At 47.5% G+C, this 23,602-nt stretch overlaps 1 protein-coding gene across 1 annotated transcript in view; it reads right to left on the minus strand.

Moving 5' to 3' along the window:
- Window positions 1-13,587: 13,587 nt before the first annotated feature.
- Window positions 13,588-23,602, minus strand: part of SLC1A2 (solute carrier family 1 member 2) — a 53,759-nt gene continuing 43,744 nt past the window's right edge. Inside the window, exons 10-11 of the mRNA XM_054400046.1 lie at window positions 18,488-18,719; window positions 13,588-13,662 (exon numbers count right to left, since the gene is read on the minus strand). Coding sequence (XP_054256021.1) covers window positions 13,588-13,662; window positions 18,488-18,719 — 307 coding nt within the window. The remainder of the gene's footprint in view (window positions 13,663-18,487; window positions 18,720-23,602) is intronic.

Consider the following 23,602-nt stretch of genomic DNA (forward strand, 5'->3'; position numbering starts at 1 on the left):
TGAAGCTGATGCAAGAGCTTTGCAAGCACTGCCAGAGGCACAGCTGAAGGTAAGGGGATGTGGGCTGGCTGTGGGAAACAGCATCACAGAATGTTAGGGGCTGGAAGGGACCTCGGAAGATCATCCAGTCCAAACCCCCTGCCAGAGCAGGATAACCTATACCAGGTCACACAGGAACATATCCAGGTGGGTTTGGAATGTCTCCAGAGAAGAAGACTCCAGGTAGGGGGGTGTGGGCTGGCTGTGGGAAACCAGCACATTGCTCCCAGGGAAGGGGGCTCCGCACAGCAAACAGATTCCAGGTCTGCTGAGTTAGTCCTGGACTGCTGCAAACTTCCAGAGACACTTATGACAGAGGAGCTTGTGAGGAGGCGTTTTCCACTCCTGCTTCAGAGGCTGTGAGTTTTGTATCCAGCCTCTGAAAGCCTCCACCTCAGGCAGTGGTGCTGGGGCAGGCAGCTTTAATGCCTCTAATGCTAGTCCTGTGTTGAATTGTTTGGATGCAGCGGAGTTATAGCTTTAAAGCCAAATTTACTTGCAATCATTGGTCTGCATCTGGCTTCTGGCATCACACAACCCAAAGGATTTGGTTTTATTTTCCCTAAATTCATCTGAAAAAGGAAAACTTAGGATTGTTTTCAAATGTTCCTCACATGAACCCAGGCTCCAGGATCCATTTTACCCAGAGCAAAGAGGAATAAACTTGGAATGTCTTACCTCATGGCTGTATGCTAAGTCTGAGATTATATACACCACTATTTAGCAGCCTACTCTTCTTCTGTTAACAAGCATAGGGTCAAGGCTACTGCTGCAGATTGCCAGCAGCACTCTAGCTCAGCTAAGCTTTCAGCAGCTGCCAGCCTGAGCCTGCAGGATGAGCTCTTCTAAGACAAGCCCTGTGTCCAAGACAACAGCAAGTTCTCAACTGACAACAGCACAACAACAAGGGAGAGGAAGTTCTTCCTGTGAGTGCTCTGCTAGTACCATCAGTGATGCAAGCCTCACAGCGAATCATAGAATTACTAAGGCAGGAAAAGACCTGTAAGATCAAGTCCAGCCTTAACCCAGCTACCGTGACCACTAAAACCATGTCCTGAAGCTCCACATCTACAGCTTCTTGAATATCTCCAGGGCTGGTGACTCCACCACCTCCCTGGGCAGCCTGTTCCAACCCCTCACCACTCTCTCAGGAAAGAAGTTTTTCCTAATGTCCAAACCTAACCCTCCCCTGGCACAATTTCAACCCATTCAAGCCTATCTCTGCTTACCTGGGAGAAGAGACCAACTCCAGCCTCACTCCAGCCTCCTTTCAGGGAGCTGTAGAGAGCAATGAGGTCTCTCCTCAGCCTTCTCTTCTCCAGACTGAACAACCTCAGCTCCCCCAGCCACTCCTTGTATGACACCCTCCAAACTCCTCACCAGCCTTGTTGCTCTGCTCTGGACGCCCTCCTGCACCTCAATGTCTTTCCTGTGCTGTGGCACCCAGAACTGAAGGCAGTGCTCAAGCTGTGGCCTCGCCAGGGCTAAGTACAGGGGCCCCATCCCTGCCCTTTCTGCAGAAGCAGGATGTTGGGGTCATTTTACTTTTTGGCTCTCCAAATGATTCACTCTTTTGGCTGTGTCCAAGCACTGCCAACCTTTGCTTAAGAGCTGCCTGTCTCCCTGTACCCTCGTGTGACAAGGACCTGGAGCTTCTTTTACTGTAAACCTGTTTCACAACCATCCACTCCATCCAGTGTGTTTCTTGTTGTGCAGCTGCAGGCCATCAGACAGCACTGAAGACAGTTTGCAGCTCTGGGGTACTTCCCTGCAGTCCTTTTGTGGTTCATTTTCTGGTTAATATTTCATCAGGAGAAAGTCTGAAACGAACTCAAGGTGAGTGTGGTTGTTTATTCAGCCAGTAACTTAAAGCCCAGACTTACCCTTTGTTCAGGAAGGGTGGCTTCCCCCTCCCTGCTGAGGTCAGGTTTGGAGCCTACCCTTCAGTTATCTGCCAGTCAAAAAGGGAAGAAACCTTCCTCAGAGCCAGCTCGGAGGGGCAGCCTGCTGCCGATTCACTGCTCCTCAGGGAGCCTTTTCTGGAGCAATCTTCATCCATATGGATCAATGCCTTCAGAAATCATTGCTAAAAGCAAGCTAGAAAAGCTTGTTTGATGCTAGGGGTTTGGGCAAAAATGAGGTGAAACAGTGGTATGAATTTTGAGAGCATTTCCTAGCCCAGTCCCTCCTCTTTCCTGATACCACATCCTTGTGCTGCTGAATTGCCCTAAGCAGCCTCGTTGCTCCAGATCCACCTCTTTGCAGTCTGTCTGCTCCAGGTGGGGTCTCAGCAGAGCAGAGCAGAGCAGGGGACCAGCCCTTGGGGGATGTACTTTCTAAAGGAACTTTGCATAATTAGAGAATTTGTTCCTGCAGTTATGTGTGGGAGTTTTAGTGGGGGTTTTTGGTTGGTTGGTTCATTGGGGTTTTTTGTGTGTTTGGGGTTGTTCTTGCAGAAACATTGCTCTGAAGAAAGCAGCAAAGACGGCTCACAGTGCTGAGCCTTTCATGTCAAACCCTCTGGCATGATGTGCAACAGTAGAAGAGCCACTCCTGTGGCAGGGATGTGAGCAGCACATAGAAGATGTGAGTGATGGGAAATGCCCAGCACGACAGGACTTGAGGTCAGCTGTGTACATTTCTTACCAACACTTGAGGACCAGCCCAGAGCAGGACATTTCTGCTTCTGGAAGAATGCAGCAGCCTGGGATAGTAACAGCAGCAGCCAGCCAGGGCCTCAAGTTTATCATTTGCCCAACGATCTTCCTAGTGTCACATCAGGACTTGGTTCGTTACTGACTCAGAGGGCTGGTGGCCAGCTGGAGAGCTGCCAAAGCCACTTCCTGCCAGGCCTGGATTTTCTTTGGAACCTGCTCAAGTGGATGCTGGTCTTGCCTAGATTAAGAAGCAAGAAGGAAGCCCAGGGCTGTGCAGCCTGTTACACCTCACAGCCTGGGTTTGGGTTAACGGCAGCTCTGTTATTTCTGTCCTGTGCTTCTCCAGGGCACAACTGCCAGAGCTCCACACTGAGCAGCTGCCACCCTCTGGGCCACAGCTCCCTCCAACAGCAGCTCTTCAGTCATGGATTAATAGAACTGATTTCTGTACAAAGTGCTCCAGGGCTTAGCTACAGGCTTTATTTGTTGTTTTGAGAAAGGGGCTGAAGGAGAGAAAAGATATTTAGCAACCAGGAAAAGGAAGGTGGTTTTGATACCAAGCAGGGAGCAGTGGTGACACCTCCTCAGGGTGTGCCATTCAGCCACACCTGGGCAGGCTGGAGAGCTGGGTGGGAAGAAATGGAATGAAATCCAACAAGGACAGGTGTGGAGTCTGGCATCTGGGAAAGGACAATCCCATGGATCAGTGTAGGCTGGGGACTGACCTGTGGGAGAGCAGCTCTGGGGCAAGGGACCTGGGGGTCCTGGTGGACAGCAGGGTGCCCATGAGCCAGCAGTGGGCACTTGTGGCCAAGAAGGCCAAGGGCATCCTGGGGTGGATTAGAAGGGCTGTGGTGAGTAGGTCCAGAGAGGTTCTCCTGCCCCTCTACTCTGCCCTGCTGAGGCCACATCTGGAATATTGTGTCCAGTTCTGGGCTCAAGAAGGACCTCAGGGAACCTCTTGAGAGAGTCCAGCCCAGAGCCACAAAGTCGCTGAAGGCAGTGGAACATCTTCCTGCTGAGGACAGGCTGAGGGATCTGGGGCTCTTTTGCTTGGAGCAGAGGAGCCTGAGGGGTGAGGCTTTTTTACCTTTTAGACTAAAAATGGCCAAAAGTCTTCTCTAACAATCTTCTCTAGACTCAACTGCCAGGAGCTGCAGTTTGTGCCTCCTGGCCTTTGTTGCAAAGGAGCTCAGCTGCAGCCAGCCCCCTGGTGTATTTGGAGGACACAGGGAGGGATGAGATTTCTCACGCTTCAGCAAATTCATGGCCCCCTTCTACCCCTCCTGTAGTTCTCAGCACAGGCAGCCTCTGACATCAGACTGCTCCACTTCCATTCAGCTCAGGCTGATACCAAAACTCACAGAGAGAAGCCACAAAAATTATGAACCAACATTTATTGATGATATGTACAGAAGAGGTACAACACTTAGTGAAATATTATAGCCACCACTATTTCCAGTAGGGAAAGAAGGTCTAGTCTGGTTTATACAAGACAGTTAACAGAGATCAGTTCACACCATAAGGAAGCAGGAAAAAGCAAATGGCTACTGATGGTTGTGAGGAGGAAAGGGTTGGAACTACAAAAAAAAAAAAAAAAAACAGCCCCAGCCTACAAGGCATCTAGCTATAACATACAAGAAGAGAGCCCAGAGCTGGCAGGCTTTTGATCCTCTGCACCCATTAGTTTTCAAACAAGTCATGCTCTAGATACTATACAGTCTGGCATTGCAACCTCTGGGGAGCTTTAGGAGTGTAAAGAATGCACCAGCCTTGCCCCTCTTGCTTTTCATCCTCTCCACAGGAAACATCTCAAACCACCCAGCTGGTCCTGCTAGCTTGCAGGAGGGGGCAGGGGCTGGCGAGCCGGAGGTTCGCCTTGGAGCATGGGATGCTCACCGAGAGGATGCTTCCCGAGCTTTGGGCCTGATACTGAACTGCTTACAGGAATGAGATCCAGGCCCAGGGTATCTGGGAGTGAATCAGCTTCATCTTGCTATCCCAAGCCCTTTCAGAAACACCTTCAGGTTTTGCCCCAGAAAGGTTTTATTTTCTGCCAGACCTGAACTGCGGCCCTGATTTCATGCCACTGACTCCATAGCTCACGTCTGCTTCATGACCAGACACACCTTCAGGGAACAACAGGCCTGTACAACTACCAGAGTAGCTTGAGAAACACCTAGCTTTGCAGTTAATTTCTAATAATCATTAATATCCTTTTTCAACAAGGAAAGAAAGAACACCTTTGCCTGCGAGCATATTCATCTTCCTAAAGAGACCGCTCCTGCCAAGGGGATGAGGCAGAGGTTCCTACTTTGACTTCTCTGGCACTCTGGAGAGATCTGGCAGCCTGGTGCCCTGCAGCCTTGCCCAGCCATTTGACTGCCCTTGCCTGAGTGACTTGGAGGGATCCTTCAATGTGACTGATGGCTGCACAGTGCACCCAGAGCCCAAAGCAAACAGCGGGGAAAGCAGCCAGGGGTGGATCTCCACTTCCTCCCTCTGCCAACGTGAGCAGGAGCTTGCTAAAGTTCTGATGAGAGAGTCCCAGTGTGGCAAGCAAAGGAGAAGAGAACAAAGCAGAAGCTAATCACTCTAGGTGAGCATCAGTTCCTCCTGCACTGGCAAGGCAGCAGATCCCTGCTGGGATCACACACGTGCGGGTGCTAGCACACCCCACGGTGCTGAAATAGCTGAACACCACACAGAACAGGTTAACAACAGCTGGGCTGCATGGTTCTGAATGCCGTCAGCACAGGATACTCCATAAGAGACAGACCAAGCAGTTACTAAGCTGTGGGAGCTACTCAGGTGAAGGGCTAAGGGGAAACAAACCCAGAGGAGAACCAGTTTTAAAGACAATCTACTTTTCTACTATGGCTCAGTACACAGAAACCAGTTAAATTAAGTTCAAGCACTGCTAGCATACTGTCTACACCATTTCACTGAAATTACCTGTGGAGAGCTACACTATCTACACTGAGTGCAGAGAGGCACTGGACATCATGCTTCAACAAAATGTCAAAACTGGGATCAAGAAGGTTTTACAACTAGTAGTAATGCAGCACTATCCTACCTGTGATTCCTATTGTAAGGTAACACCTGGCACATCTGCTTGAAAACACAAGAAAGAGATTAAAAATACAAGGGTAGATCAACACACTTCCTACAGCTATGGCTATTAGAAGTTCAGTCTCCAAAACCTCAGCAGAATTACATGGCCCTGTGGATTTCAGAACAGTTGAACAGAGACCCAGTATAGAATCATGGAATGGCTCGGGTTGGAAGGGACCCTTGGAGATCCAACCTCAGCCACACTTGGGACAGCAACCTTGCTGTTCAAGAGCTGCAGGCCATAAAAGACTTTTATTTAAGTACTGTTTTTATTAATATTTATATTAATTTATTTTGATTCTTTTATAAACAGTTAATTAAATTGAAACAATTCTAGCCACGGCCTTCATGCCAACAGGTATTGGCCTAAAATGGGAGCTGATGAGCATAGTAGAGAAGCAACTCTCACTTGTCCTGGTCAAAAAAGGCGGTGGTTGTTCTCTTTGAAATAGGTAAGAAAAGCAGGAGGTATTTGTAGGGATGCTGCCCAACAGCATTGGTCCCATGGTGATGCTTTTGGTCCCTTTTCAAGAAGGCAAAGGTAAGTGGCCAAATCATGAACTCTTTCCACTGGCTGAACTCACAGCTGGGCTGGGGATCTGATAACAGGGGTTTGCTATCAAGAGCTCCCGTTCTCTGCAAGCTGTATTCTGAGCCAGTCAATCATGGAGGGTCACATCCTGAGGGAGAACTGCAGGATTTGGCAACGTGAACACCAGGAGAAATGACAAAGGAGGGGGACGATTGCCCACGACGGTCAGTCTAGGAAGATTGTTCAGGTTATTATCACACTGTCCCACAATGAACTGCAGCATTTAAGGACATTTTGAAATTCCTATTTGCTTCTTGAATTTTGTGCTTTGTTTATAATCCATCGCCAAGCATAACGCAGGAAAAATATTGCGCCGACTCTAAAGGTTTTGTCCTAAGGTACAGAACACCTTGAAAAGGATTATCCCCTACCTCACACAGCCATATAGAAAACAGCATCAGAAAACATCAGCATTGTCTGTAAAGTACAGATACTAGGTCATTTAGTTCAGTCTACACTGAGAACAAGCACAAACCCCTAACCCTTGTGTCAACAGCTAAACCAGTACCAAGCAGCTAACATTTTTAACAACAGAAATACAAACACAGCTTTCCCTCATGCATTCCACATGCTGGGGGGAGGTTCAACACGGGGGTCAACCAGGAAATGGGATCAGTTTCCTCAAGGAGCAGGGTGTCGTGGCTATGTGGGATGGAAAGGGTATGCAAATGGGCTTTAAGAAGGAAGGGCAACCTGCAGAGCACGAGGACTAACTCAGGAGCCCGTAGGAAACGCCGCCGTGGAAACGCAACGATCGACAACGCCGACCGCAAGGTCAATTTGTAAACACAGGTTGCATACGGCCCTTAAAAGCTGGAGGAAACAACCAAACCAAACCAAACCAAACCAAACCAAACCAAAAATAGGAAAGAACGATACAAAAATCCCTGCAAACCACATTATTTATGTACAAAGCAATATACAGGTACCGCGGGGGTGGAGGGGGAATGGGCAATCCAAGGGTTTCAAACCCAAGGTTTCCCTTCGTGCCGCGCTGTGTGCCACAGAGCATCGTTACAAATAATTGGCAGGACGCATGGGGTAGAAGGCTAGAAGGATTGGACACTGGCATAGGGCAGCCCTGGCTCTGCAGCAGGATTGCTTAGAAGTAAAAGGGGATCAAAGGGTGGGTAACAGGGAAGGGTCACAGAGCACTGTAACAGGCTCCCCAGAGAGGTTGTGGAGTCTCCTTCTCTGTAGACTTTCAAGCCCCATCTGGATGAGTTCCTGTGTGACCTGTGCTGGATTCTATGGTCCTGTTCTGGCAGGGGGGGTTGGACTTGATGATATTCGGAGGTCCCTTCCAACCTGTAACATCCTGTGAGCCTGTGAGCCTGTGAAATGAGACATCTCCCAAGTCTTCTTGCCTCCCCATATCCTGCATTAGCCTGTTGTCCTATTTCCATCCTGGACTAGTAGAGGCCTACTCAGTGGCTCAGACGTGTGCTCTAGGATTTGTCAACGTTTGGAGTCTGGGTTTTCCATGAGACTCATAGCTGCCACTGTGCAACTACCTTATGCATTAGGATTTGCGTCAACCTGGCAGTAGGAAGTCACCAGGTGTCCCCTGAGCAGGGGGAGATGTCTCTGGGATGGTGGGCACATGTGAGGAACGGTTTCTCCAAGCCTTGTGCCAGGGAGCCCACTCCTACAAGGATTCCCAGCACCTGGGCATCAACAGCAGTTTGACTCCTTCACACCAAAAGATGCCAATTGGACATCAAGCATGATCAGGAAGAAAAAGTGAGGGAGGCCCCCACTGTATAGGCTGTACTCAGGCACTGTTGCTAGGCTCTCGATGGGGAGCCCTGCCTTGAGGTGCCTTAGTCTGTGCGTTGTCTGAGGACCATGAAGAGAGGCAGCCTTGGAGTCTGTGTGGGAAGAAAGCTCAACAACTTTGGAAGGAATTTGCACAAAATCCACAGTTTCAGGGGAATGGGAGCAGGAACACAACGCTGTCAGAAGGAACAAACCACAGTGAAGCTGAACAACTGGCGGAGCCGGACCGTCTTCTTTTGACGCTTCAGTATTGCAATTCCCTTTTCTACCCAAAGGAAGCTGGGTAAATATTTTTCCTTCAAAGTCATCAATGTGATTGGAGAGAAGAAAATAACTCATCTTCCCAAGAGGGCTTTGTGCTGGGAACAGGAGCTTCTACACAGTCTTACATGGTGGACTGCAGCTGAGGTGAATCACCCCGATGGACTGCAGACCTATCATCATTGCTATTACAAAAGAAATTTTCCTTGTGGCCTCAGAAGTCACAGTAATAAAATCAAGGAAAGTCTTCTGGCTCATAACAGAGTAATATTACAGTACATTTGTTTATTATAAAGTGCCTTTGTTTATCCTCCTGCAAACGAATGCAAATGCAGCAATGACAACAGACGACCAGAACTTCATGAAACCAGAAACAGTTGAACCTTTACTTCTCCACACAAGATTTTGTTTCTTTTTTTTTTTTTTTTCCCCTGAGCCCAGTACTAAAGCTCAGAGTCCTCTCAAAGACAGTTACAGAAGTGAATGTCAGAGGTGAGGTTTAATACTGCTTGTGGTTTGGAGGCTTGCTGCTGTGTTGCTACAACAAGGCTGTAACAACACGAGCAAGGAAGAGAAGACAATTGCCAGAATTGAATTGGTTCAAAACGCTGCTGCTGCAGTTTACTCTTCTGAGTATCTGGAAAACCAATGGCCCTGGGAGCGATGGAAAACCAATCAGAAAGCTGTATTACTCACACATTTTTAAGTGGCACAAAGTTTGCAATTTCAAGGGCTTTGAGCTGCATCTCAAGGAATACATGATGGAGGGTAGGGAGAAAGGGTGGTGACAATAAGCCTTATTTTTGTGCTGAGTTTTAAGGGGGAAAGGGGTGGTGATAATGAGCCTTATTTTTGTGCTGAGCTTTAAAGGGGAAAGGGGTGGTGATAACGAGCCTTATTTTTGTGCTGAGTTTTAAAGGGGAAAGGGGTGGTGATAATGAGCCTTATTTTTGTGCTGAATTTTAAGGGGGAAAGGGATGGTGGCAATGAGCCTTATTTTGGTGCTGAGTTTTAAGGGGGAAAGGGGTGGTGATAATGAGCCTTATTTTGGTGCTGAGTTTTAAGGGGGGAAGGGGTGGTGATAATGAGCCTTATTTTGGTGCTGAGTTTTAAGGGGGAAAGGGGTGGTGACAATGAGCCTTATTTCTGTGCTGAGTTTTAAAGGGGAAAGGGATGGTGATAATGAGCCTTATTTTTGTGCTGAGTTTTAAATTCATTGCTGGACTCGTAGCCTAGAAACAACTAGGAAAAGAAAAAAAAAAAAAAGAATAAATAGAAGCATCTTGGTCGAAATAATTTGAATGTGACAATCAATGTCAGTATAAACAGCAGACAAAGACTCTTGCCCGGATGGGATTGTGAAATGTCTTGAACTTAACAGAGATGGGAAGGGATTTAACCTTTCCTGGAAGCCTGCGACTCCCGTAGGTTTCATCCAGTTTGAACACTGCAGGGACAGCACAGCTCTAATGGTTTATTCTCTACCTGTTTGGGGCACCTCTGTGGACAAGACCCACACACATTTCTTCCGAGGGAAGCAGCAAAGAGCCAAACTCAGCAGCAAAGAACCAAACTCATCAGCAAAGAGCCGAACTCAGCAGCAGAAAGCTCCCTCTCTCCCGCAGCCACGACGCCCGGCGTGCTTTCCTTTCAACGAGCGGCCCGCCTAGCTCCAGCAGCAAATGCATGAGCATGTCCTTAATTAAGCATGTAATTAACCCAGCCTCTGCCTGCTCTAGGCTTTCCCCTGCGCCTAAGCGTACTCTTAGCAATCCAAGGGACATCACAGTTGCACGGACGAGGGTGTGGGGAACCGATGAAAGCACCAAACGAGGCGAATACAGACAGAGAGGTTAATTTGTGAAAAGTTAATTTGTTTAGGAACTACACCGGGAACAAACCGCTTCCCACTGTGCTTTTCCTTTCACTTTGCCACCCCAGCACTGCGAACAAAACACCAAAGATCTGCAAATGAATGCACCGAGACTCCCGGTGAACCCGAAGAGAGAGACTGGGCAGTAACCAGCACCGCCTGCTCGAAACGTGACCCCTGGATTAGTTGCAGCGCCTGCTCCCTGGGTTATTTTCTGTTTGTTTAGTTAAGTAGCAACCCAGGCTTATGTGGAATGAGCAAATCAAGAAATGCAAGCCAAGACGTGAGTTACATTTTCCTAGGGAGAAACGGAAAGCTTTTTGATGGTTAAATAGAGAGCTGTGCTGGAGTAGCACCATATTAAATTTTCAGTCAGGCTAAAAAACAGAGAAAAGAACATTTCTCCTTCTGCCACATCCACGTCCAAAGAGAGCAATACCATTGCAATTGTCTTCTGACACATCCCTGAGTTACCGTAGCTACAGAACGCCTATTTTAAAAATCACAGTCTGCTATTCTAGTCCCTATCAAAAGAGCCAAATTTATTCTGCCTTAACGTGGGTGGGGTTCCTCTAGCATCTCATTCCTTCCTCCCCTCCTCTCCATCCAAAGCAGCCCTCTTCTTCAAAGGACAGCAGGTCCCGGGTGGGTAAACCTAAGCACAGCCTAAGTGTTTCTCAATCTGCAGTGCTGGGGTGCGGGGGTGGGGGTGCTGCCTAGTCACATGTTGCTGGCATTCCTGTTTGTTTCCAACGGCTAAACAGTTTCAAGTGACAGCTAAAAGGGTATGGACTAGCTTTCTAAAGCTACTTCCAAGGCAAGCAATAGGTGTGGCTGCTCCTAAAGGAGCCAGCAGGGTGAAGAGGATGGGAAGTCATCTGTTAAGGGGCGAGCTGTGCCACCAAACAGCTCGAGAATGCTGGATAGAAACTTGGGATGACCACTGTCTGTTCTTCTTGGCTATTATTACCACCACCCAAGTCACAGCAAATTTCCCCCAGAGCAGGGACCTTCTCAGAGTACCCACATACCAGCCCAGGTACCCTTCTGGCACATAGCCAGAGGGAAACATGCCTCTAAATGCAAACTGAGAGCAGAAGCAGCTAGCTAGAGGTGAACTCTGGACGTGCTCATAGCAATGACCCAAGACAAAAGAAGACAACCTGCCCACCACACCTATGAATAGCTTACAACTCCTTCCCTCACAAAGAAAAACCCTTCAAGATGCTTCAGGAGGCTTCTGGACAAGGTCTCCACCTCTCGTACAGGTGAAAGGTCTGCAGAAAGAATTCACAGTGGCTCAGTGTTTGTTCAGTTCCACAGGCCATGTGCTGAAGGTTGGAGCCACGGCATAGAAGCGAGGCAAGGAAATATCTCATCAGCACGAACGCTTCGGTGAGGGATGCTCTGACCATGGGTTTGATCTTGCATGCCATGAGTCATCCAAGTAGCCTTGGCTGCTGGCTCAGGTCCCTGTGCATTTTCAGATGCATTTCTAGGCATGCAGATGAGCAAAAGCAGATGATATTCGTATCTGAACAGCTTCGACGGAGCCAAGCGCCACCCTGCAGCGAAGCACAGGGCTCCTGTTTAACCCCACGGCAGGCCTGAGCACAGACACCACACAGCCTGCTTCTGACAGTGCTTCGGCTCTGTTTTCTGCCACACCTTCACATTCTGACTCATTCTGAGAACCTCCGAGAGCTCCCCCCCTCAGAAAAAACCCTGCACAAAGCTGGATGTGTGCGGGCAGAGCCTCCCAAGGCCACGTGGCTCAGCTTTGCTACAGAACATTGCTAATAGAATAATGGCATTGACCAGTGTCTTAAAACTGCTGAGGACTACCAAGCACCTTTAAAAACCCTTTGCAGGGTAGTTACTGGGGCTGCAGTTTCTTCTTGCCAGATGAGTCAGTTACACTATGCCACCAAAATGCTAGGCTGGTAATTCAGATACCATGTGCTCTAAGAAATGTTCCTCTGAGTTCTAGAGGAATTGCTACTCTGCAAGAGGAGAGAGAGATGTAGCTGGAATGTACTCACCTACATCCTGACATTCTGGTTGGTTATTCCATCAGCCCTAACCCTGGCCAAATTCTATGACCCTTCTCTGGAATCAGGCTTAGCAAAGCATTCAGGATTTAGCCATTCTCTGAAATACTTGAAAGGTAGCTTCCACTTCATATCCAATGCTACTGATGACCATGTTCAGGAACTCCCAGTTTCTTAGAGTAATGGCTTCAGGATTTGTTTATAACTCATTATCAAGTCCCCAGTCATGCCATCCATGATCAACCTTGGTAGTACCTTACTTGAGTAGTCCTGTCCACACCAGTGAAGCAGGGATAATGGTAAGGTGCTACCTTCATTTGATTAAGAATGGCATAACTTCAGACCACGGCACTCTGTGCTTTGTACATCAGGCATAGCTTTAGTGAAGGAACTCCCAGCTCCTGCAGCAACACTGCCTGGTACTATCATCTGAAGCATTGTGGTCACAAAGCTGCACAGCCCCCTCAAAAAGGAAAGGCTGCACCTGCCCTGGGACAGCTGATCAAGACACATCACATGCACACAGACATCTAAGGATGCTGAAGTGTTAGTTGCACTGACCTAACAAAATGCCTGCTAGCATTTATCGACTTCTATGCATTCACCATGCCCCCGGACCTAAGTTCAGTTCAAAGTACAACTAGGCACAAAAATACAGTGCTTGTTATTATGAGAACAAACAGAAACCTTCGTGGGTATTGCCAAAAGATGCTTCAGCCACATAGTGCTAAACAGCCCAGGAGTGCCCCAGGAGTCAGCAGAACACTCAGAGGCTTAGCGGTGGTGTGCTTCTCTCATGTCTGTGACCTTGAGTCCCTGCAGTGAACTGTGCTGGCACTTGGATCTTCCCATGTTGCAGCATTTTACATTCTCTGTGTCTGAAATGAGAGGGGGAGGCAGGGGGAAAGCACATGGCACTGCCTGGAGCACTGCATGGCACACTCTGCAGCTGCACCATCCATGCAGCAGCACCAGGGAGATGGCTGGGGACGGAGCACGGCTTGGCAAAGACACTACAAGGAACTCGGTGACATCTTTGCTAAGTTTCAGTTAAGGAATTAAGTAAGCAGAAACTGTAGCTGTTAAACAGAAAAAAACAAAAAACAAACAAACCAAAACAAAAATTAAAAAAAAAGAGAGAGAAATCTTCTTTAATGTTGATATCTTTTGCCAGGAGAGAGCTTCAGGGCTTATTAAAGGTGGAGCTAGGAATCTCTTCCTTTAGTTTTCACGTTTCCAAGGCTCTTCTTCAACAACACTGAAGTCTGCAGATTTGCCATTGGTTGCCAGTGTGACCTGCAAGTAATTATCATCAACAACCAACTTAAAGGCCAAGGCACTTTGACATGAGAAGTCATGAGCTGTGCATGGGAGGTGGTGGCAGGGGCAGGAGTTCCCTGCACCGTGGCTCAGGACACGTCACATCTTTTTATTCACGGTTCACAACACTCCCACGTCCTGAGGCTGCTGCCCGGTGAGTACACTGACTAGAAAGCAGCAGCACTAGAAAAGAAGTCCCACATTTCATAGCCTTTGCTGGAGAGTTGTTTTAATATCATAGAAGCATATAATGGTCCAGGCTGGAAGGGACCTCCAAAGGTCATCCAGTCTGACCTCCCTGCAGGGACATCCCCAACTAGATCAGGTTGCCCAGGGCCTCGTCCAGCCTCACCTTGAATATCTCCAGGGAAGGAGCCTCAACCACCTCCCTGGGCAACCTGTTCCAGTGTTCCACAACCCTCAGAGTAAAGAACTTCTTCCTGATATCCAGTCTAAATCTGCCCCCTTCTCTAGTTTGAAATAACTTCTGCTTTTACTCCTCTCTATCTCCTACAGATTTCTGTGGATTATCTCAAAAACAGATTATCATTTTATTACAATTATTATTATAATTTATTTCATGGAGGAAGTCAGTGGAATTCCTTAGCAAACCAGGACACCTGATGCAAGGACAAGAGCAATATGCAAGGCCAGAATGATCATCGAGGTGTATCTATACAAATTCACCTACAATTACACCACCTGGAAAGAAATGGAGGACAAGAGATGCTGGGAAAGCATTGTTCAGGACACTGCTGTCTCTAACAAAGCAGTGGAAGGTTTTGACCATAAGCTAGATGACAAATTCACAGCAGTGCTCTGTTTGTCTCACACAAAGCACAGCAAAAGCATCACTCTTGCACGAAAAGATTCGTGCTGGAGTTTGTAGGTTTTGAGCATGGTAGAAGACATCCAGTGATCTACCAACTCACAGGAAACACTGGCCAGGATATTGCAGCCCACAGAACAATGCAATTACCCCATGCTTTGGTACAGCCAAATCACTCCCAACCCTTTCAGAAGGTAAAACGCCAATTTCACTTCACCAACACGATCCAGACCTTTGTCAACGTGAGAGACCCTGCCATTGAATGCTGAATGGAGGGCTTGGCCTTTCCTAACTTACCTGGAAAGTCAGCATCCTCAGCTTCAAATGAAAACTTAAGAGGGACAGAGCTGAAATTCCACATGCCGGATGAAGTGGATGCGTGGGAAGCAGTGGGACACGGAAAGATGACAACATGCAGTGATTTTTTTTTTTTTTGACAGGGAGTCAAAGCTTTTTTTTCTTAGCTCATTGAAAGGAGGAGACATGCAAACAGAGGAAGCAACAGCTTATTCAGACATGAAAGTCACAGAGTCGTGTGAAACGTGGCCATTAAAAAAAAAATAACCCAAACCCACATAAAGGCAAACTACTTCTTACAAACAGCCACTGACCATGCAAGAGGATAAAGAGCAGCATTACACAGACAGGACACAGAAAGGACATGCTAGTAGAGCAGCTCTTCCAGACCCTGAGCAGAGTTGCAGTGAGCTCTTCAACCCACCAGTGCACTGGACAGGATGAAGAGATGTCTCCTCAGATTTAACAGCTGGCTCTTGTTGAAGCCCCAAATCCTACACTGCTGCTTTTGCTACTCTAGCACTCGGGAGCTGCAGACCGCTTTGACGTGCTCCAAACGTTTTGCAGATGCCAGCGCTGGTAGCTCATAGAGCAGATGACAACATCCGTCCATCCTTTTTGGCAGCTTGCAGGCAGACACAGGGTGACCCACAGGCTCAACCCACCAAGGCCTGGCTCTTTCCATCAGTTTAAAAGTGCAACACTGAGACCACAAGCAGAGCAAAACCTAAAACAATGAAAAAAGGACAAGCGCTTCTAGCTTCCAGAGGACCGCTCCCAGAGTTTAATTCAAGCATGTGCTTAGGACATGAATCTGTGGGTTTGAGGTAAGCTAGTGCCTGGACAGGCAAAAAAACGTGGAGAGAAACTGAAGGAGAAAGAAAGTGTAGCAAGTATCCCATCAGCTGGCTGCTGCTTTCTAGCTTGGCTCACATCTCTGTGCAAATCTGAGAGACTGGAGGGAGATCAAACAATCACTGTTCTGTTCCACAACCCTGATTCACAGTGGTCCATGGGAGCTGAGCTGGGCTTAAAAACATTAAAATGAGCATAGCCTATTGCACTGGGGGGAAAAAGATTAATAAAAGATCTCCAAAAGTTCCCAAAGAAGTCAACCAAAAGGGGTGTGTGTGTGTGCATGCTTATTTCTAATGACAAAAAGCTTCTATGCATCAGACCTTTCCTTTCAAGGAATTTCTCTTACTTCTTTGTGTTTTTTTGTTTGTTTTTTTTTCCTTTAGCCTTTCCTTTTTTCTTCTTCTTCTTTTTTTTTAATGTACGTTGCTGACAACTTAGTTTTGTTTAAGCAGGGATTCTCTTCCCAGGTGTTTTTGGTTTTCTTTAGCTTTTCTGATGTAAAAAGAGTAAGTCAGAAAAGGGTAGAACCATATCAGAATGGGTTTAATTAAAAAAAAAACCACAACAACAACAAAAAACCCCAAACCCAAGATTTGGTTTAATTAAAAAATAAACAGCAAAACAAAACAAGAAACCAAGATTGGATTTATTTATAAAAACAACAAAGTGAAAGAAAAAACCAAGATTGGGTTTAACTAAAAAAACAACAAAGAACAAAACAAAAAAACCCCAAGATTGTGTTTAATTAAAAACAACAAAGAACAAAACAAAAACCCAAGATTGGGTTTAACGAAAAAAAAACAACAACAACAAAGAACAAAACAAAAAACCAAGATTTGGTTTAACTAAAAAATAACAACAAAACAAAAAAACCCAAGATTGGGTTTAATTAAAGAACAAACCCAAAACCCAAACCAAAAACCAAACCACATTCTATTAAACACTTGGGAAAAAAGGGAGGCTAAGGTGAAAGGTGTTTTTTTTTTTCCCTTTTCTGAATTCAGTACTCTTTTCCCCCTAGGAATTTCAGGTTTGGAAGGATATGATCTAGATGTAAGCATTAGGGCAGAAAAAGAATAAATAAAAAAATATTCCATTCTGAAGACATTTCCAGCCAGGCTGGAGATGGAGACAGGTGGAAAGGAGAGATGAGGACTTGTGTGGTGGGCTGCTAATGGTACTGTTGGCTTTCACAGTTAGGTACTGGCTAGCTGTGGCAACTGGATGGATCTGTTTGGACAGAAGGCTGAAGCAGGCTCTCTGGCAAATCCACTGTGCCAAAGTCAGCACACAGGATCAGACCAGAGCGCTCACACATTGTAAAAGAAGATATGGAATGAAAAGCTCCAGGTTGCTTCACCCTCTTTCTCCTCCTTCTCAAACATCCTCTCTGGATTTTCAAGTACCCTGTCCCAGGTTACACCCGTCCTTGAAGGGGGATGAAAAGAACCCAGCCCCCAAGTGGACAAAAGAAGCCTGATCCGGGTGGGCAGAGAGAGAGACTTGGTTTTCCCCCATCCCAGGAGGAGGGGTCCCCTGGACCAAAGGTCTATTCCATTCCCCCTACCTGTCCAGAAAGCCTATTTAAAGGAGACCACTTTCTTCAATCACCCTTTTTCCCCCTGCCTCACCTGCTTGACAGAAGGGTCCCTGCTGCTCCTGCTTCCTGAGCTGCCACATGGCTTGCCTCCATGGTGCACCTGCATTTTCTAAAGAACTGAATCCATTTGCATCAAGGGAATCCAATGCCAGCTGGGCCTGGTTTGGTATATTTTTCTATTTACCCTTTTCCTTATACCTTTGTAACTTTCCCTGTTACTCAAATACTATATATATATATATATATATATATATATATATATAAAATTTTTTGTTGTTAAAAATTACCTTTTAACTTCCAAACTGACTCCAGACCATTTCTTTCATGGTTTTACCTCTCCTTTCTCCTGCCTATTTTGCTTTTACCCTACTGGGAAAGAAAAAAAAAGAAAAGGGAGAGGGGGCGCGGAAATCTAAGTCTGTTTACTTGGGGGCTTGTTTCCTAAATCTAAATGTGTTTACTTTTGGGACTACAGGGGGAAAAGCTTCAAGCCATCACACCCCCCCACGCTAGCAGTGGGTGCTAAAGAAACCTGAACCCACGCTAACCTCCCCCAGCTGCCGCCTGGTGGGGTTTCTCGAGCTCACTTTGCTCTGATCAAGCCCTTAGGGTAACTATTAACAATCCATGTTAGTCACAGCAAAGGTTAGAGAGAGAAGGTGATGTCTGTGCCTCAGAAGAGGCGGGGAGGATGACAGGAGCAAAGCAGAAGCATGCTGCATGAGTGCAGGAGCATTCGGGTGGGCTAAAGTGCATTCAACACGTCCATCTCCGAGCAGCGTATCGCGGAAGGCGGTCAGCAAATGACACCACCTGCGGCTGCCCCGCGGCTATCCTTCCTCTGGGCTGGCAAAGCCACTCCTCTGTTGCCGTGGGGAACTAAGCAATCGTCCACAGAAGGTGATGCCACGTTCTCTGCGTCTTGGCATATTCCATAATAGGCTGCAGCTCGCCTTTTGGATATGTAAACAATGTACATGGGGTCGGGTTTTTGTCGGTTGGTTGGTTGGTTGGTTGTTTTTTTTTTCCCCCCCTCAAAGGGCAAACTGTTACGAAGAGTGCAAACCACCACCTCACTGAAAACGTCTGGGATTCATGGACCTTGTTGTCAACATGGTTATTTGCAGAAGGATTTGAACAACACATGCAGGTTAAGAGAGAAGGTAAAGCATGCAGTGCTATATACAGGTCTCAATATCCATAAATGTGAACGGTACCTTGCACTCATCTACTATGACTGAGTTGTGAGCTGCAAAAACACACTGGTTTGAGTTGTTTTCCCTATGGTTTTTCATGTCGTCGTAGATGGACTGAGTCTTGGTCATTTCAATGTCTTCGTGCCCTTTGTGATGGGAATCGATGCTGTCCAGTTCTGCCTTGGAAAGGTGGTAGACAATGCCAGCACCAAAAGAATCCCCCACCACGTTGACTGACGTCCGCATCCGGTCCCTGCGGAACAAGCAGAAGGCAGAGGCTGAAAGGATGGGAGAGGAAGGGAAAGCAGAGCCCTGGGAGTGCTGCAGGTACCGTACAAAGTGAGCTTGGAATAGTGAGCTCGGAATAGTGAGCTCAGAAAAGTGAGCTCAGATTAGTGAGCTCAGAGTAGTGAGCTCAGAAAAGTAAGCTCGGAATAGTGAGCTTGGAATAGCAAGCTCAGAAAAGTGAGCTCAGAATACTGAGCTCAGAAAAGTGAGCTCAATACTGAGCACAGAAAAGCGAGCTCAGAATAGTGAGCTCAGAATAGTGACCTCAATACTGAGCACAGAAAAGTGACCTCAGAATAGTGAGCTCAGAAAAGTGAGCTCAGAATACTGAGCTCAGAATACTGAGCTCAATACTGAGCACAGGAAAGTGAGCTCAGAAAAGTGAGCTCAGAATAGTGAGCTCAGAAAAGTGAAGCCATCTTTCAGGACAGAAAGGTGGCAGCTTTCAAGCGGAATTGAAAAGCTTCCTTCACCAAGGGACTTGTTCAGACAAGCAGGATGTGCAAACTCCCATGGCCCAGCTGCTCCTCCTCGCAGGTTTTGGCAAAGAGCTGGAGCTCTAGCCACAGCCAAACTGCAGAGCAGTGCTTGAACAACAGCTCCCCAGTGCCTGCTTCTGGAGCTGGAGCTTTTCTATGGCAGTGCCAGGCTCCCATCGTTGCCTTTTGTTTAATCTGAATTTATCACAGCGCTGAACTTAATGCAGCCAGAGAAAAGGGGCTTGGATCATAGAATCATAGAATCAATCAGGTTGGAAGAGACCTCCAAGCTCATCCAGTCCAACCTATCACCCAGCCCTAAGCAATCAACTAGCCCATGGCACTCTGCTGAAGCATTCTCAGTTCGGGGCCAAATTAACAAATAGCCTCTCCCTTTGGTCTCAGCAAGCACACTACAGGGTGGGGAAAATGCCTAAAACATCTCCATAAGGTTCAGGCCACCAAAGCTCCTCTCCTTACAGATGGTCATCTGTCAGCATGGCAGCATGCCCACCCACACTGCTGCATGCCAGTGGTTGGCATATGTGCCAACCAAATATAGGTCATGGCCTACAAAACGATGAGCTGGGACAGCATTTCAGGAACAAGTGCTTCTGCCTGGCACAGGCTGCCCAAAGAGGCTCACGTGCTTCAGGATAAGGAACTGTGGTTGTTGGGCGCTTCCTGGGGAAGAGCAACCCCATAGAGCAGTACAGGTTGGGGACTGAGCTGCTGGAGAGCAGTGAAGAGGAAAAGGCCCTGGGGGTGCTGGTGGATGGGAGGTTGCCCATGAGCCAGCAATGTGCTCTGGTGGCCAAGAAGGCCAATGGCATTCTGGGGGGGATTAGAAGGGCTGTGGTGAGTAGGTCCAGAGAGCTTCTCCTCCCCCTCTACTCTGCCCTGGTGAGGCTGCATCTGGAGTACTATGTCCAGTTCTGAGCCCCTCAGCTCAGGAAGGACTTCAGGGAACCGCTTGAGAGAGACCACCACAGAGCCACAAAACTGATGAGGGGAGTAGAACATCTTCCGTAGGAGGAGAGACTGAGGGAGCTGAGGCTTGGAGCAGAGGAGCCTTAGGGGTGACCTCATTGCTGCTGATAAAGATGTGCAGCTCCAGGGCTCCAGCACCCTCACACCAAAGAAGTTTCTCCTTAAGTTGAAGTGAAACCTCCTGGGTTCAATTTTGTGCCTATTGCCCCTTGTCCTGTCACTGGGCACCAGTGATAAGAACCTGGCCTCATCCTCTTGCTCCCCACCCTTTAGCCCCTGCTGAGCACCGCTCAGATCCCTTCTCAGGCTGCTCTTCTCCAGGCTCAACAGCCCCAGGGCTCTCAGCCTTCTGCATTATGCTCACATATTTAAGAGTTTGTGGTGCAACATCTTAGTTGAAGCAGTTTGGGGTTGGGTTGTTTTTTGGGTTTTTTTTGGTCATCCAAAGATTACCAATAATAATAATAAAAAAAAAAGCCTCCAATAATGTCTCCCATAACCAACCAACCCAACAACCCCCAAGAGGAAAGACATCCTTCCAGTTTTGCTCCACACAAGCTTCATACAGCTCTCATGCCATGCCTGTGAAGAGAGAGTTTTAAACCTGGTGCAGAGCAGGAAAAGGTCACTTTCTGAGTGCAATTCCTAATTAAGATCATCAAATCTACAGAACCTGCCAATACAGCTCCAGAAAAAGAACACCTGCAGTATTTCATTTCATGTGAGTGGTATTAAATGCTGAAAGTATTCACTGATGCCAGAGGATGGATCTGGGGCTGTCCAGCCTGGAGAAGAGAAGGCTCCAGGGAGACCTTAGAGCAGCATTTCAAGTTCTGAAGGGAGTCTACAAGAAAGCTGGGAAGGGACAGTTTAGAAAGGCCTTGTAGTGACAGGACAAGTGGCAACGGTTTGAAACTAGAGCAGGACAGAGTTAGGTTGGACATCAGGATCAAGTTCTTTATAATGAGGGTGGTGGAACACTGCAACAGGCTGCCCAGAGAGGTGTTGGAGGTGCCATCCCTGGAGACAAGGTGAAACTTGATAGGGCCCTGAGTAACCTGATCTAGTTAAAGATGTTCCTGCAGGGGGGTTGGACAAGATGACCTCTGAGAGTCACAGAATCACAGAACATTAGAGGTTGGAAGGACTTCAAGAGGTCATCTGGTTCAATCCTCTTGCCATAGCAGGATCACCCAGGGTAGTCTGCACAGGAATGCATCCAGGAATGGGCTTTGAATGTGTTCAGAGAAGGAGACCTCTCTGGGCAGCCTGCTCCAGGGTTCCATCACCCTCACTGTAAAGAAGTTTCTCATCCAACCTGGCCTTGAACACCTCCAGGGAGGGGGCATCCACAGCCTCCCTGGGCAACCTGTTGCAGTGTCTTCCAACTCTCCAGTCTCCATCTCCCCTCTTCCAGCTCAAAGCCATTGTCCCTCATCCTGTCACCCCCAGCCTTTGTCAAAAGTCCCTCCCCAGCTCTCCTGGAGCCCCTTCAGGTACTGGAAGGATGCTCTAAGGTCTCCCTGGAGCCTTTTCTTCTCCAGGCTGAACAGCTCCAATTCTCTCAGCCTGCCCCCAGTGGGAGAGGTTCTGCAGCTCTCTGATCATCTTGGTGGCCTCCTCTGGACCCTCTCCAGCAGCTCCATGTCCCTCCTATGCTGGGGGCCCTAGAACTGGAGGCAGTGCTGCAGATGAGGTCTGAGCAGAGCAGAGCAGAGGGGCAGAATCCCCTCCCTGTACTGCTGCTCTCCCTGCTTTGGATGCAGCCCAGCACACAGCTGCCTGCTGGGCTGCCAGCAACCATTGCTGGCTCCTGGGGAGCGTGTCACCAACTGACATCCCCAAGACAGTTCCTGATAAGGGTTAATGCCAAATTTCCTCAAACTATCATAAATCAGAAGAACTGGAAACTTATCAATAGGGATAGAAGCAGAAATGTCAGGAAGAGAAATGAGAAGAAGTGAATAAGACCCTTGTCCACAATGCCATAGTTAGCATGCAAAAAAAAAGTGCTCCTGATACCTTGAAAATCCACTGCAGCCTCCTTACCCCACTTCAGAAAGCAGATGGAAACCTTAGCACACCTGCTAAGTCACAGCCCAGGTAGCATCTTTACCTCACCCTACCTCCTTATCACTAGAGGAAAGAGCTCCTGTGTTCTGTAGTTGAACTGGCTTGGTGGAAGTCCTCTCTGATAACACCCAGACATCACCTAGGCATTGCACGTCCTGAATTTAGCTCTGAGGCAAAGAGCAGAGTCACAACTCAGGCAACCTTTTTTCTGAGCTGCTGAATGAAGGTTTGAACACCAGAGAAGCCTCCCAAGCCCATTTTCTCTAGTTCCTCTGCTCCTCACTGCAAAACACCACTGTACTGGAGGCTGCTGTGCTATGGTATTTGCTAATCCTGTCAGTCTCACTCCTGGAAAGCAGCCAGCTTGTGGTTGGAGCCAAAGGAGCTGTTTTTGTTCCAGCTGTTGGCATATCATTGCTGCCCTATTAAATGTCACTGCTGTGCTGTGCTCAGTTGCAAACTGAGTTGTGAAATCTTGGGAAAACTTGCCTGGGGAAAGAGCTCCCAAAGTGTGTGGTGTACGTGTGGGAGGGGGAAAGGTTGAGCAACCCAATCTGGAGGTATTGGAGCAGCCTGAGCAGAAATGGATGGATGCAGAACCCTTGTGTTAAGTGCCAAGCTGAATGAGATGTGTCACACCATGGCCACAGCAGGCACCACTGGTTTTGGCAGGACCACAGTTTCAGAGGACTGAAGTGTTGTAAAATCAATTGATGTCCTTACATTTGCTGTCATCAGAAATATTGAGAAACTCGTCAAACAAGAAGTCTTCATTGTCTGGAACTGGAATGTTACAAGGGAGCCATTCCAATTATTTCTAGGTGGCTGGTTGCTTTTTGCACAGTGGGTGTAGAAAAGTGGCTGGAATTGGGTCCTAAATACATAATTTTCTCTTCTACAACCCTGTCAGAAAATCCCACTGCAACACCATTTGGTGACCTAAGGAAACAGGAGAAGACAACATTTGTAAGTGTGTGTGTGTGTGTGTGTGTGTGTGTGTGTGCAAAAAATCTATCTTTTTATGACCTTTCCTTTGAGATTTCTTCAGGCCTGGCTGTGTGCCCAAAGGCTTGCTCAAAAAGTTGGCCTGTGTGCCTTTTCCTCACATCAGCAACACCAGCAGCAGTCTTTTCCATATCTTAGTAGATCATCACGTCTACCACAACACAACCAGGATGGAAAATACAGCTCATTAGCTGTTGAACACACACTAATTAGCACTACAACTCCACCAGCCAACTTGGTAGTAACTTCACAGCACTGCTGGCACCACACAGAGCCTCCTTCATCTCTCTTTTTAAATCTC

Source organism: Indicator indicator, chromosome 4 (assembly GCF_027791375.1).
Source record: "Indicator indicator isolate 239-I01 chromosome 4, UM_Iind_1.1, whole genome shotgun sequence".
Classification (NCBI taxonomy): Eukaryota; Metazoa; Chordata; class Aves; order Piciformes; family Indicatoridae; genus Indicator; species Indicator indicator.